This window comes from Plectropomus leopardus, chromosome 7 (genome assembly GCF_026936395.1).
Source record: "Plectropomus leopardus strain MGB_pleo_1.0 chromosome 7, ASM2693639v1, whole genome shotgun sequence".
NCBI classification, from domain to species: Eukaryota; Metazoa; Chordata; class Actinopteri; order Perciformes; family Serranidae; genus Plectropomus; species Plectropomus leopardus.
The window spans coordinates 10,531,977-10,548,002 of NC_142182.1; the positions used below are offsets into that span (position 1 = coordinate 10,531,977).

Sequence of the window (16,026 nt, forward strand, 5' to 3'; positions counted from 1 at the left end):
CTGCTCACACTTGACCAGGACCTTGTTCAAGCTGCGGTTGGAGCCCAACTTCTTCATGTTTGGCTTTCTGTTGCTCCGACGGCTTGTAAATTTGTCAGTCTGTCTTCAAGACTTTCAATTTTCTAGTCTTTGTGCTGGAAGAATTCCTCTCCACTGAGGAGCCCGGAGGCAGTAAATGTACAGCTCGGTCCACTCTGTAGCATCCCTGGCTTTCTGAATCCTCCCATTGCACATAGAACAACTGAATTTGTCTGCCACAATAGGCAGAATGAGTAAAATAAGAGTGGCAAGGAGAGGGAGAAAGTCGTCCATCTTACTTTTAATATGCTGCCTGTCTGGAATTTAGCAGGTGTATATCAGACAGAAATGCGCTGACACACAGGCTTACACACACATGCACATCCTCCCACATGCGGGACCACATACAGATACACAGAGAAAACTCCCAGAGGGAGGACATAATGACATGTGGGATGACAGACGAAGGGATGACGGTAAATTCAACAGCTAAGAAAAAAGATTTGCTGCAGACGTTATACCCAAAAGCCCATGGGAGCCTCCCAATCCTACTACACACACAATGCAACTGGGCTGTTATCGTCCCACTCAAAGCAGTACAACATATCTAACAAATGTTAGCTCCAAACACAAACGACAGAGTCACAGGTTTCAATAAAAGGCTTAAAATCAGGTTACAACAAACACTGCAATTAACCAAATCAAAAATAATGTGTTTATGTATTTAAGCATATTAAGTCTGCAGTAACAGCGTAATGCCATGCAGCTGTAAAGAGATCACAAAGCAACATACAGCAGCAGTCTCTACGTGCTATTACAAATCCAAGTTCCCTATCATTACCCCACAATAGAGCTAAATCCGCTCACTCAATACGAGATCGACCAGCTAGCACTCAATGCACCACTGTAAAGCGATAGATCTCCAAATCCCACAGATGCCCTAGTGCCTTACTAGAGCCTAACTGTCCTGCTGCCGTCAGCAGCTGCAGATCTGGTGTACATACGCCATCCTGGGTACAGTCCGTATCAAACATCCTCATTTCCTCACCAGTCTGCACATTCTGGTACAGTTGCAGGGAGCAGAGGAGACGGAGGAAGACGGAGCAAGAGAGAGGAACAGAGACAGAGTCAGAGGGAGAGAGAGATGCTTTTGCTGTAATGTAATGCTTAATTCAAACATGCAGTGTAGTCACCATGGCAACAGTGGCAGTAGTGAGGCCTTGCATGGTGCAGAGAATGTGTGTTTTATATGTGTGTTTGCCTGAAAGTCTCTGGGTATGAGTGCTACTGAGAGCATACGCCTGTGCATTTGTGCAAAGGTGCAGCACAATATGCAGAGTCCCATCAAAGTCCTACTGGAGGGGCAGTGTGGCAGGAGAGGGTTTGACACATCTTAGGATGTAATAAAAGACGACATTTAGGAGAAGTTTGAGAGAGGGGTGAAGAATTCTGTTCTGGGCTCTGAAACACTAAACACGCTCTCCATTTTATCTACAGCTGTTTGCACTGACTGTGTCTCAGCACTTGAATCGATCTGTCCATCTTTCTTCGATTTTCAATAAAGGAATCGTACCAGTAGGGCTGGGCGATATGGCAAAAATATTATCATGATAATTTTCCCCATATTGATTGATATTTATCACGATATATAATTTGATAATGCTGCTTTAAAGTACCCTGATAATGTCCAAATGGTAGCCCACAGCGCTATATTCACATTGACCAAACGATATTGCTGTTGAGCTTTCTAAATATTTACTAACTGGAGTCTATAAACCTCTTTAAAAAAAAGACCAAAAAAAGGAAAGAAAAATAAACTATGCTTAGCCTGGCGGGGGGTCAGATCAGGTCAGGTATAGCAGCATGCTGCGTCAATTATACACTGGGCGAAACCCTGCTTTTCTTTATCCAGTTTCTTCTGTTTTTAAGGACAGCCTGATTTATACTTCACCTTACACCTTCACCACCGCTTTGCTCCTCATTTTCCCCCTTTTTTCGTTATGTCGAAAGACTCCACACGGCATTCTCCCGGCACTCTGTTTTAAATGTCTCCTCACCTCGGCACACTTCTTCTTCTTCTTCTTCTTCTTCTTCTTCTTCTTCTGTTGGGTGGCGTCCATAAAGTCACATTGCCGCCACCTACTGGATTCAACCTAAGGTCTCCACAATAATCACAATAACCCTTCCTGACCCGCTCTCTCTCTAAAATATCTGATCTACTTCTTGGCTGGTTGAGAGAGCCTAAAAGCGTTTCTCAACAGCTACTGTAGCTACATCCTCTCCTGAAACAGAAACCTCCTTGTCGCATTAATAATGACCTCTATTTTCTCCGACTTTCTCTCAATACCAGCAGTAAAATTTATCACCATCGCCACAAAGGCCAAAAAACTTAGTTTTATCTTTACAAATGCACTCCTTACGTGTCCTGACTCAGCCGTCCACTGTGGCCTCGCGCTGCACACCATAGCTCGTCCCACAGCACACTCACCTGAGCGTACTCACCTGAGCACACAAACTAAAACTAGTGAAAATGAGTGTGTACTGTGACGCCTATTCCCCTCTGCTGCTGACAGACAAACATCTAACAACTTCTGCTGTATGACACAGCACAGCGGGCAAGCTGTTTGAATCTACGTATTTAGGTCTATCCATGTTGAGTAAAAATGACTATAGTTTATCATCGTCATAAACTTTTTATCGCGATCCTGTTTCGAGATCGTTATATCGCCCAGCCCTACGTAACAGACATTGTCTTTACAGCCTAACTTGCTTGACTTAATATTTGTGGTCTCAGCAGAGATAAGCAACTTTAATAGAGGCAACAAGACAATGACTTGGGGACACAAAATGCAAAAATAAATGAAAAAAAAAAGAACCACCAAGGTAAAAGCACTCTAAAGAAAAGCAATTATGGCAATATTATTTTATGTAGATCCAATACATCTACCATAGTTGTCCTATATTACACAAATGACTTAATTATACTGAGAACAAGTAAAAAAAAAACAAACAAACAAAGAAATAGATACTAGACATTTTGGTAAACAAAATTATTTGTTTTCTTGCTGATAGTTAGTTAAAAAGATAGATACTTTAGAAAAAAAGTCTTGCAGCACGCACATCCAAAAACAGTCAAATACTAGGTGCTGGACATAACAAAAAAGATACAAAAGAGTGAGTCAAGATTCTATTTTTGTAGATTTATATAAGATAGATCTCTCATTTGCTTAGCATAAAGAAACTGGAGACAACAGTAGACCTGGCTCTGTCCACAGGTAACAAAATGTGCCTACTAGCACCTTAAGCTCAATAATTAACACATTCTTGTTTGTTTAAACCACACAAAAAACAAAGTGTGAAAATGACAAATACCTTTTATATGGTGGACTATTTCTTGGTCAGAACACACAAGTAAGAGCAGAGACCCAGAGTCTCGTCTGGTCGGCTGGCAGCCTCACTGAGCAAAGAAATCGTCTAACACATAATCCCCCGTAAAACGGCAAATTGTCATTTTTACAGTTTGGATTTTGTATGGATCAAACAAATGAGATGAAATGTGTTAATTAATGAGCTTTAGCAATGCTGGTAGGCGGATTTTGTTACTTTTTGACAGAGCCAGCGTGTTTCCTCTGTTTCCAGTCTTTGTGCTAAACTAAGCTAACCAGCTGCCGGCTGTAGCTTCATATTTAACCAAAAGAAATGAGAGCAGTATTGATCATCTCATCTAAGCATATTTCTCAAAATGTCTGACTTTTGCTTGAATAAATTATGACATTTGAGTGAACTCAATCTGCTGAGAAAGACTGTGACAAGCAGTTCAAAGCTCTAGAAACGGTACCAAGTGAACCTTTAGTTCAGATGTTTGTTGTTTTCGGTTTTTGTCAAAATGTGTTTAATTGTACATACCACAAATATATCAAGTAAAGACAAAGCTTCAAATAGCTAGATGAATAATGGCTAATTTCTAGAGGTGGGTTGATTTAAAAGAGACAAGCATAAGGGAGAGACAGAGACAGAGACAGAGACAGAGACAGAGGGAGATTAAGAAAGACCATAAGACCCTGAGTAGCAGGATTTAGTTGATACGGTACTGTCCCGATGAAAGTAGGTCAAACCCATTTATCACTGTCTCTGTATCACAATAATCGCAAAGGAGGTGCACACACCACTCTACCGGACACACACACACTTGCAGTGTACACAGTCCTGGGGTCATAGTGCCAGGACTGTGTGGGAGCTGAGTAATGGCAAGCTGTGGTTGACATGGAAACCACATGAATTTACAGCAGCGAAACGTGGTAGAAATCACCTTGACAACGGACACACACATATCTTCCTAAGTCTTCTGTAATATGAAACCAACATACGTCTCCATTAGATTACAGTCATAAAATTCATTATCAAATCACTGAGACATCCTATGAGAAATTATGTGTCATGCTATAATCCTTAAGAGTGCACAATAAAGTTTAATTAGGTCATTATTATATCATTAGTGGAACATGTAATATTTAAATCACTGTATATCGTAGTAAATATGTTTAATAAAAGCTACAAAAAGCACATATATGAAGTAGCATTTCATGTGATTTTAATATAGGTACACTGCTTTTTGTGACATTTGACATGCGGAAATGTATATGTAAAGTAAGATATCACATGTAGCACATGTGAAATGCAATATTTCACTGGTAGAAATATGAATTTAAAATAGATGTTAAAATGTTTACCTTTCTTGCGAACGACTTCCTCAGACTCAGGTTTGCGTGTGACAGACACCACCTTCATCAGCAGCCTGTTGCCCCCTTGCCGGATCAAGGACACCACCTGCTTATGGCCAACCTTCACTACGTTCACCCCATTAACCTGAGAAAGGAGCACAGACAAAGACAGAATAAGATGCCGGTGTATCCTTTTCTGAGCAATTCTGGTGACATGAAAAGCATAATAGTTGCTAAATTTTGGTCAGTTGGAGTGGGCCACTTAACCCTTATGTAATTCTCTGCAAATCATCAATATCTTCTATTTACTGAATATTGTACAGTATAGTATAGTATAGTATAGTATAGTATAGTATAGTATAGTATAGTACAGTACAGTACAGTATAGTTTTTTTGCATGCAATTAAAAACTGCATAAGACGCAGATGAATTTAAAAAAAAGGGGGGGGGGTGACTCCCCTTTAACTTGAAAACAACAAACAATAATAAAAAGATGCATTGGTTTGTCTCTGCGCACCAGTCAAGTTGCACTTACAGTTTACATCCATGTCTGTAAAAACATGGATGCTTCACACGAAAAAGATCTATACAATCTGCACAGTTTAAAGGTGTTTCTTGAGGGTTTTTGCATTATGGCCAAAAACATGTTGTATAAGGTCACCGTGACCATGACGTTTGACCACCAGATTCTTATCAGTTCATTTTTGAGTCCAAGTGGATGTTTGAGCCAAATTTGAGGAAACTCCCTCAAGGCCATCTTCAGATATTGTGTTTACAAAAATAAGACAGATGCAAGGTCACAGTGACCTTGACCTTTGAACACCAAATTCTGATCAGTTCAACCATGACTCAACATAAACATTTGTACCAAATTTGAAGAAATTTCCAAAAGGTGTTCTTGTAATCACAAGAATGGGATGGATGGAAAACCAGAAAACATAAAGCCACTGGCCAGGGCCGTCGCTGACACAGAGGTATTAAACAAACAAACAAAAAAAAACCAACAACCACTCAAAAAAAAAGAAGCTACACTAACATTTTACAGAAAATAACAATAAAAGTACATTGATAAATGGCATCAAAGTATCCTATTCAATAAAAAAAGAAAATAGATGCTTTGCATAGCTTCATACATTAGTTGCAAATTATCACAAATTTCTAACAAAACCATTTTGCACACACAGGAAAAATCCATCAATGCATCATATCCACAAATGCATCACTGGCCCGTACAGAAACCTGCCGTTGTTCGTTTTTCCTTTCTGTTCAGGGACATTGCCAGTGTGTTCCGTAATTAGATGGATACAGATGGAGAGGAAGCAAGTGAAGAGCTGTCCTTAATTACCTCAATGAGGAAGTCTCCTGTCCTCAGACCAGCCCTCCAGGCCACTCCCTCCACATCCACAGACTCCAGATACTGAAGGGCAGGGAACGCCGGCGTGGGGGTGAACTCCTCAATGGGTGTCTCAGCTGAGAAGATATAAGGAATGTAAACCAACTCAGAACAGTTAAAGGAGTGAGGTTGTACGGTATGAGGTACGAAGAAAAAGTATTTTAGCCACAAAACCAAACTAAAAAAACATCAATAGAAGTTTAAGTGTACTCTATATTTAGATTGTGTTCACTGCTTTACCCTGCTGTCAGACAGCGATTTTGGAAAGGGAAATGGGGCAGTTATATTGCTCTCTTCAAAACCAGACTCTAGTGAGAAAGCATCAGTTAGTTTATCTGTGTTATTGTGTGACTTTGACGTTTAAAAGGGCTTCAGATTCATCAAAGTCTCACAACACGAACTAACTAACTGATCAAGGAAGCAGTAGACCAGCAGCTCATGTGTTCAGTGAGCCAAAACACTGTTTTTATCAATGGAGTCTGATGGCTTTGAGGAAAGCAAAGATCGGGAACTAGAGTCATTAACTGCTATAATGACAAGAATATATATTACAGTAGAGATAAAATTCATATGTTTGAGAGACTTACTCATACATGCCTTTTAGTATTGTGAGAAAATTGGAAAAACTTGGGAGGATATTGACAAAAAGATTTCAACAACTTGCAGTTGTGTTCATTATTACAAAAAAATGTCTTTTTCAAAATGTCAGTAAAATAAAGAACCTAACAGGACAGGTAATTCTATTTTAGTCTTTAGTTTATAAGAAGCTCATATTGGAAAACTGAAAAATCACGGAAGCACCCAAACTTCAAAAATGAAAAATGTAATTAAATATTACCTTGTATTGAAAGGACAATGTCAGAAGAAAGCAACAAAGAGAAACAATTTGACAAGATCTGGAGCTTAATATATAAATCCCTGTAGATCTGAGTCGCAAATCCCCCAGCAAACTTAAGGAACCCTTTGTCTGTGTTTGTGTGCATTTTCGTGTGAGCCTTTGTATTTATGTATATACGTATGTGTCTGTGGGTTGGAATCCGGCGGGGATGTGTGTTTGTGTCTTGCGTTTATGTCTGTGTGTATGTGCGTACTAAGCATGTATAGATTTGTGTGGCAGGGGATACAATATCTCGTGTGATGACAAGGATATATGACTGCAGTGTACTTGTGGATAAGTAACTTAAACACAATCATGTCATAAAATTTGATTTCTTGAAGAAACAATGATTATGTAACATATGGAAAAGGTTATGTAAAAAATGTTTTTTTTTAATATAAACTTAGACTGTTATTGATTATTTTAGCTGTGACTTTTTTAGGTGGCTAAAATACTTTTCAGCAGTACATTTTTTGTTGGCATTGTTGCCACTTTTCCAAACTGGAGGCGTACCAGCCAACATCTACTGTGGCTTATACACTGATAATGAAAAAGTACCCCATACAACCCCACTTTAAAAATCAGAACTATCCTTTTAAGTGAAATCTGAGGCTTCCTTTGATTCATTTTGGCTTTTCTAGCAAATGAGATTGCCAGTGAGCACAATGGGATCATAAACAGAACATTTATTACATGCAGCAAATAATATTTAGAAAAAGGCTGGCTGCTGGTTTAAATCTGCTCTATTTTAATTTCCTTGGAAGCAGTGATACATTTTACAAAACTTCTTTTTGAGCTTTACTAAAATGATTTAATTAATAAATTTCCACTGTGTGTGGTTCTGTTCCTTGGTCTATATTCAGCAGCAATAGCCCAGAGTGGATGCACTGCTTTTGCCTGCGGCACCTCAACAATATTATTGAAGTGGCAATCACATGCTCCCAAACTTGCACAACTGCATGTATGGCTCAACAATGGCTCACACACACACACGCACGCACGCACGCACGCACGCACGCACGCACACACACACTGTACACAAGCACACTTTGTGAAGTGAGTGCGGCACCACAAACTCCATTTAATCTTGGAACGAATCCAACGAAATCACTGACACATGAGAGTTCTCAGAGGACCACTAAGTGAAGCACAGTGTGTGTGCGCGGGCGTGTGTGCGCGCGCGCGCGCGTGTGTGTGAGTGTGTGTGTGTGTGTGTGTGTATTTGAGGGTTCTGGGGAGTAAAAGACAGAGTGAGTAAAAGAGAGCAGGGTGAGCCAAGATCCATGGTAGTGAGTGATGGAGCAGTAAAGCACACTCAGACTCCCGGCAAGGTGCCTGAGAGGGGTTGTCATGGTAACCAGCCTGAGCAGGGAGCTGGCACGTGCACGAGTAAAATGAATTTGTGCCGATGGAGATGAGTAGAGGGGGTGATATCGGTTAAAACTCGGAGAGGTTTGAAATTTAAAGTATTTTGAGAGGATAATGGACCGGGAGGATGTGAAGGAGGTGGAGGAGAGCGGAGCCAGAGAGGAGCAGAGAACAAGGAGAGACAGAGCAAAGATGAGAGCAATAAGAGAGGAGGGGAGAGAGGAGTGCGTCTCTACTAAAGCTGAACGCCATGTGTGGGAAACAGATGGGACAGCTAGCCGACAGCTCAGCCAAGGATGACGCCACCAAAGGGGCTACACACTCACTCTCACACACAGACGCGCACGCACACACACGCACAGAGTGCATCTGAGTATACAAGCTGAATGTTGACCAAAGCTGGTCGTGTTGTTGACTCACACAGTAACAACACAAACTGAGCCCTACTCCGTGACTCAGATCAACAAACTATTTCTCACATCAAAGCTCTCACACGATGAAAACAGGTAGGCAGTGAGTGTGAACATTTTTGGCAAAGGTCGGTGTGTGTGTGTGTGTGTGTGTGTGTGTCTGTGCCTCACCTTTGGCTCCCCGCAGGACAAAGCCAAACCCCTCATTTTCTTTCTTCTGTAAAACAGCATTCTTCTCCTCTATGATATAGTCACTGTGAAGGAGAGAGCAGAGAGAGAGCAGGTATGAATCCAACACCATCCTCACACACACAAAGAGAGAGGGGCGAGAGGGAGGGCAGGAGAGGAAAGAGGGTTGATCGGGGGGGTGACAAGTGGGAGGAGATGAGGGCCCACACACACACACACACACACACCCACAGACACCTATTCTTCCTTTCCTATTAACCAATTAACCAGTTAATACAAAAGCCAAGCAAGCAAACACAGCTCAGGATTCCTGGGGATTGCACAAGTATTTTGAGAGAGAGAGCAGATGACAGAGAGAGAGTCCTTGTGATTCTGAAGTATCTTTGGGATAAAACCTAAGAGTGAATCAATCTTCTGGCTGATCCCCCCGATGAGAATGCAGCTGAGGAGGGCTCCTGCTAAAGAAACTGACAGAGATGGCTAAGATGCAATATTATCCCCTGACTAATGATAGGGGGAATAGGAGGAAAAAGTAAGTGAGCACTTCATCACTGCCTGATTTTCTTGAGTGTCGGGGGGTAGAGGCTGTTAGATGGTGTTAACCTGCGCTGCTCTGCTCACACTTACATGTATCTCTTTTTTTCAACCTTGCGTCTGTGTCCAAAGCCTGTGAGCCACAACCAAAGCTGAGTTAGTAAGGCGGTCTTTAGCAGCAAAGCGATTATCAGCATGATCTGTGGATGTGTGTGCAAAGAATATTTAGGCTGGATTTACATTACAAAGTTCAAGTGACCCAATTATGATTTTTCATGTGGCACAACTCTGATATGTATCATGAACATGTAAGCAGAAAAAAAGCACAAGATCGGATATCCTCATTCATATGTGGAAATACATCAGATACAACTCGGATATTTTCAAATGAGTCTGCAGTCTAAGCAGACAGGTCGGATATTCCCTGTGATTGCAACTCGTACCTAATTGAAAATGCATCGGTGAGCGCATTTTTAATGATGTAAATACATGTGCTTGGAAAGCAGAAAATAATAATAATGATGAACGAGGGCTCAAGCCAGTGGTCAAATGCGGAGGTTGTCTGTTTTTTAAGCCTTTGGGGCAAAGAAACTGTTCAGGCAAAAATACAGGGTTTGTATTGTAACAAAAACCTTTATGAGGACATTTCAATTGGGACAAATAGGACAGCATGGTTTTAAATGCTCAAAGCTAGAGTGCCAGTGGAAAATTAAAAGTTTTAAAGCAAAGTAGAAGGAAGTCAGAAACCAACAGGAGTGGCAATAGCTGTATTTCCTGCCCACGCTACATTACATGCCTATGTTTCAAGCGAGGTTTAGGATGGTGTAAATGCAGATATCAGATTTGAGTCACTTTTTAGAGTAAATGTAAGTAGGCGGTCAAAAAAAATCAGATATAGGCAACGAATCGGAATTGGGAATCGAGACTTGTGGTGTGAATCCAGTCTTAGACCAACCATCCCTCTCATCAAACTGAATCACTGAGAGCACTCAGGGAAGGGGTCAAGTATGAGTTCTAATTGATTTAATCTACATTTTTATGATGGCGAACGATGTCGATTAAACAACTATCAAAGGTGGATTGAGTATGCCGTATTTATAGGAGTAGTGTGCAGGATTTAGTGGCACCTAGCTGTGAAGACTGTGGATTGCAACCAGTTTTTCTGCAGATGTCTCTTCCTCTCCAACACAGATAGACATGGTGACTAAAGCCAAATAAGAAACTGAATAAAGCTGATTCACGCTGCACGTCAATGTTTCTCCAAGGCTGTTTGTCTTATTACTAACAGGCACCTGCTAGCATTTGGTCAACTTTTATCTCTGATAACTTAGGATCCAACCTCCAGGAGGTTTTTGCCGGGAGCCGAATTATCCACAGAGGTCTCTTCCTCTCTAATACAAACTGACCCATTGATTTAAACCAGTAAAAACACTGAATGATGCAGTTTTTAGTTAAAAATCCATGTTTTTTCAATGCTGTTTGGCATGTCATATAGGGTCTGCTAACTATGGTGGCCAAAGAGAAAACGCAAATGGTCCTATCTGTAATCTGTATCCATTCTGGGCTACTGTAGAAACATGATGGAGCAACATAGCGGTCTCCATGGACGACAATCTCTATGTAGAAAAAACGTCTCATTCTAAGGTAATGAATACACGACGCTTCTTATTTTCAGTTAAAGACACTCTAATAAAATATACTTATTATAATAAATATCTGCCATGTCTTCCTAAATCCCACACAATTTTCCATCACTTAAATTTGATGTACAGAACACCACAATAAATTGCTGTGCTACTATGTTCCAGTCTTTTCACACCACACTCTGACTGTCACCAGTTTACAGCCTGAACACCTTGACACAAGTTTTGTATTGTATTGTGAATTTCAGCATTACCAGTCATCCTACTCCACAGCTGAGGCTGTTGTGGAGAGCTAGTGTTCAGGTTGCAACTCAGTAGGCGGCTGCAGTCTCCATTAGCTTAGTTACACTCCACCCTCTCAGACTTACCACGGGAACACAGAGCTCCTGCTGCTGGAGCCAGGAGACCCGTAACAAACCTTTCTGCAGGAGGGAGGTCAAAGGTTTTGTTTCATAAAAAGCTTTCCATCCACTTTTGCACCAATTATTATGCACAGAAAGCTGTGTTGGTTAAGCATCACTAAGATGCTTTGTTTCAGTCCTAAACCTTTTATCCACCACGCTTTCATCTCTGCTCTATGCCCCAAAATGCCGCATTAATGCAATAAGCTCACTGTCCTTGTTCAGAACTTCTCTCCGCCTACATAACTCAATAAAGAAAAAACACTGATGTAAGATTTAAAATTGGTAAATGTTTCCTCAAAACAAAACTGTCCTTTAATATTAGTGATTCTTATATTCCTCAGACTGCTATTCAGATACCCATCCAAGTTTCTGTGCTCCCTGGGCCTCTTGCCTCTTGCCTGGCCTGGTGTTTATTTCAGACATTCTGTTGCATCTGATCCTTCAAACCTCAGTCTCTTAGTTGTACCCAGCTGTGATTTTGTGCAGTGTTTTTACCGCTTCTGGAAAACGACAAGAAATTTACTTCAGTTTCTATTTCTCCAGTAAACTATATTTGGTTTAAGATTGTACAAATATATACTTACTATGCTACACCTACACTATCACAGGCTAGTGTGACTGTGGTACTGTTATTTCTACAAACCTGGAGCTCTGGTAACAGAGACGACATTTAATCTAACTAATACCTAGAATGCAAGAACTTGACATTTCATAAAAGGCTGAGAAAGTGGGTGGAAACAATGCCCACTCAGACTAGCACTGTGTCTCAAACTGATACACTGTGGCATTAAAGCCAGAATTTGCATCATAACAAAACCAAACATAGCTCGCTACTCCACTCTCGGCTAACAAATCTGATTTAGAGGAGAGGGAGCACTGACACCCACTACACAATAAATGTCAGCTTGAGTAGGAGACGGCAAAAAGAAAGACAAGAGTCAAATTATAAAAAAAGCAACAAGACTGAATGAGAGCATCCTGGCAAATCATATAAATGTGCCCACATGCATGCATGTGCTGTTTTTTATGCATGTGTGTGCCCTGTGCAAAAATCAACCGTGCAACACAATTTTGTAAGAATTTGACAATTAGAACTGAGTGCACTAGCAGGCTTATGCCTTTAGATGGCAGCAGCTCCATAGCACTCCAACACCTTCTCACATGGACTCCATTACCCCTGTTCACGAAAGGAAGCACCCTGTGATATGATCAATAAAGTTTGTGCACACAGTAAACACCAATAAACACAGCCTGCACATTGCAGTGGCATGTTAACTCAAGGAAAGAGGCTGTACCTGTATGAGGTGAAGTTGTCGTAGGATCCAACAGTATAGTGTCTGAACAGTCTCTTAGTGCGGTCCTCCCGAGTCTCTGCAAAACAGATTAAATACTTTTATAATTTCAGATTGATACACCTTTTCATATTAGCTTAAAAGTCAATTATTCATCTGATACTTTTAATATGTATAAGAACACCTGCTGTAAAAACAAGAAAACACTCCTGGTTTTGCTTTACTTATAAGGCCTTACACAGAATGGTGAATAATAGTACCATCAAATTTTGACTAAATTATTCTGATTTCACAGGGGCACCTTAATTACCCACACGTCATTAAAGGTATGAAGTGAAAAGTGTCTCAAAAGCAAGGTCAGCCACATTTGCTAGTGTTTTTGGTCTTGTGGCATTTTGTCTCATAATTGGGTAAATGAGCTGAATACCAGGAATGCACTTCTTAAAAATGATTGAGGAAGGTTTATTTATTGGGAAATATTCGTTTCTGCTAGTGACAAATCCACAAAAATCCAAAAATGTCAAGGCTGTTTTCGCTCAGCTCTTTGCATGTTAATATGAAAATGTAAGCAAAAAAATTTAATTCAGTTAGCACAGAGAGGAATTAAGCTACCACAGAGAAGTAATTATCTTTAACATGCTTCATTTATCATAACCTACCAGAGCATAATTGTTCCATGGTAATTTTTTGTTTTTGAAACAGTAAAATAATTGCATAATTCGGCCCTGAAAGTCTTTCTTTTTAAAACAGGCAAATGCACTAGAATGGGAACAGTGTTGAGTTCAATTAATCGTGTGTGTGTGTGTGTGTGTGAGTACAGTGCGTGTGGTTCCTGTCAGCATGTGGGTGGATTTATCCTATGGGAGTGCTGATCGAGATCGATGCCCTCTCCCCATCCCAATAATACACACTGCACCTCCACTAAGCAGCAATCTGCTGACTGCACACCCCAAGAACCTTTCAGGCCACACAGAAACTCTTAATTGGGCAAAGCTGTGAGAGCAAGGGGCGTCCTGGTGGTGATGTGAGACACACGGCATGAAGCCTCGAGTCTGGCTTGTTACCTTGGTCGCATGTCTCCCTCTGCTTCTCTGTTTCCTGTCACTTTTACTGTCTGCTATCTAATAAAGGCAATACATCAAGCTCTTTGAGCTATTCAGTGTGTATGAGAAAGAAAGAGACTTGTAGGGAAAGAGATCAAAGTAAGTGAGCAGACTTGAAGTGGCTGGTATCCTCAGATCCACTTCAGCCTGTCCGTCTGACTGTGTGTGTGAGTGACAGACTGTCAGCTCAAAACAACTTCAAGCTCTGATAACTGCATCCACTGACACTTGGTGACAGAACAGAAGGGCAAAAACAATATAAAAGATTTAGCAGCCCGCTCCAAATTCTGAACCGTCACCCTCTGCTCTTCTTCTCTCACCTGTCTTCTAATTTTCCTCATCTGCCCGCCGATTATAATCCTGTTTACTTGTGCTGTGCTCTTTTTTCTCCACTCTGCTGAGAAAATCTCTGTCTATCTGATTCTTACACATTTATTTATTTCAGCATGATTGCAAATGCATAGCTTTCTTCTTCTCTCACTCCACATGCCCTGGTCACAGGAAGGAGGCTGTTTTAATGAAAGCACCCTTTATTATAAAACCGAGCTCTGTCTGTTCCATAACGAACCCATGTCCTCCCAGAGAATCACAGTGAATTGGTCAGTGAGTCATTGACTGGCTGCGATGTTATGACTTTTGGTTTAGTTGAAAGGAAAATTTTGCACTGAAACATTTTTCATGGTCAAAAAAAAAAAAATCTTTTGGTGATCTAATTGCACTGTCTTGAACTATTTTTTGCTAGGTGGTGTATTTTTCTTATTTTCATGGATTATCAGCTACAAACAGTTTCACATGTTTGCAGTGCAGGTACAGTTCAATTTGCTGTTGAATGTCAACATCAAGTATTGGGCTCAGTGTCTATCAGGATGAGAAAACGTGATTCTCAAAATTTTGCTGCAGTAATCAGTAATACAGGGAGTAATTGCAAAATTTCTATTGTTATTGTTTTCTATTGTTAATCACAATTAATCGCATTTTTCAAATCCATTATTGTGCTAAACATTTTTTAAGTCCATATTGACAACGTAAAGCAAATCTTACAATATTTTCATGATTAGAAATCAAATGATAACAAAACATTGTATGGAACTAACATAAAGTGGAAATGTCCATAAAGGGAAGACTCATGGGTACCAATTGAATACATTTTCATTTGGATATCTTGAGGTCAGAGGTCAAATGAACCCCTGTTAAATGGCCATGCCAGTCCTCCATCACTAAAATGTAGCCTAACTTTGGAGGGTCATTCTGCAACCTTACTGAGAAGCCAGCATGACATGGTTTATATCAGTGGATTCCTTAGATCTTCTAGTTTCATATGATACAAGTAACTTTAACACTCAGCCCGGTACAGCCTCCTACAGACGGGAATGTCGTCTGTCGATTAATATAGTTGAAAACATTTTCAAGAGCAGCTTGGCCAAGAGGGCAACATAAAACATCATTACAAGAATAACAAAACAAGACAAATACAACTGCCACACAATACAAATAAGCAAACAAAAAATTCAGTCAAAACTAAATAAAAAAAAACAACAGATGAATACATAAACATGCGCAATGAAAACACAAAAGAGACACCAGTTTCAACATCATTTGCATTCAAGGGATACTACTAGGGATACTAGTCTTTTACTGAAACCTCTCTACTGTGTTGCCTTTACTATGCTATCGATCACTGCTCTATCCACCCACACAAACAGCCCACAGCTGAATGCAACAAGTTCACATCTGTTCCCAGAGAGTGGACAAAAGTAAAATCTGGGAAATGAATGTGCAAAATCTGAGTTATCTTTTGTCAAAATTTCCTAGAGTTTATCCCTTTGGATGAGGATGTAGTTAAGATCTCCTGCATCCTTTTGGCACCCACCTCCCTGGACTGAGTTTAAAGGTATGCTGGAAACCTGCCGAGGTAATGATGTTATATAGCAACATTGTAAGTAGCAGATAAGTGGTGTCACCATCCCTTCCCTCCAATCAGATCTTGTTTCTTTGGCTTTCTTTGCTGCCAAAAGGAGACCTGTGAATTGTTTTTAATTTGCTCCGACATCTTGGTTGCCTGAGTCCAGACCTT

At 40.4% G+C, this 16,026-nt stretch overlaps 1 protein-coding gene across 5 annotated transcripts in view; it reads right to left on the reverse strand.

Annotated features, from left to right (window-relative positions):
- shank3a (SH3 and multiple ankyrin repeat domains 3a) overlaps positions 1 to 16,026 on the reverse strand; it is a 250,840-nt gene that overhangs the window by 16,246 nt on the left and 218,568 nt on the right. For all 5 annotated transcript variants that reach the window (XM_088079899.1, XM_088079900.1, XM_088079901.1 and 2 more), the window contains 4 exons: positions 12,853 to 12,928; positions 8,959 to 9,041; positions 6,085 to 6,209; positions 4,749 to 4,884 (listed from right to left, as the gene is read on the reverse strand). In XM_088079899.1, the coding sequence (XP_087936025.1) occupies positions 4,749 to 4,884; positions 6,085 to 6,209; positions 8,959 to 9,041; positions 12,853 to 12,928 (420 nt within the window). The remainder of the gene's footprint in view (positions 1 to 4,748; positions 4,885 to 6,084; positions 6,210 to 8,958; positions 9,042 to 12,852; positions 12,929 to 16,026) is intronic.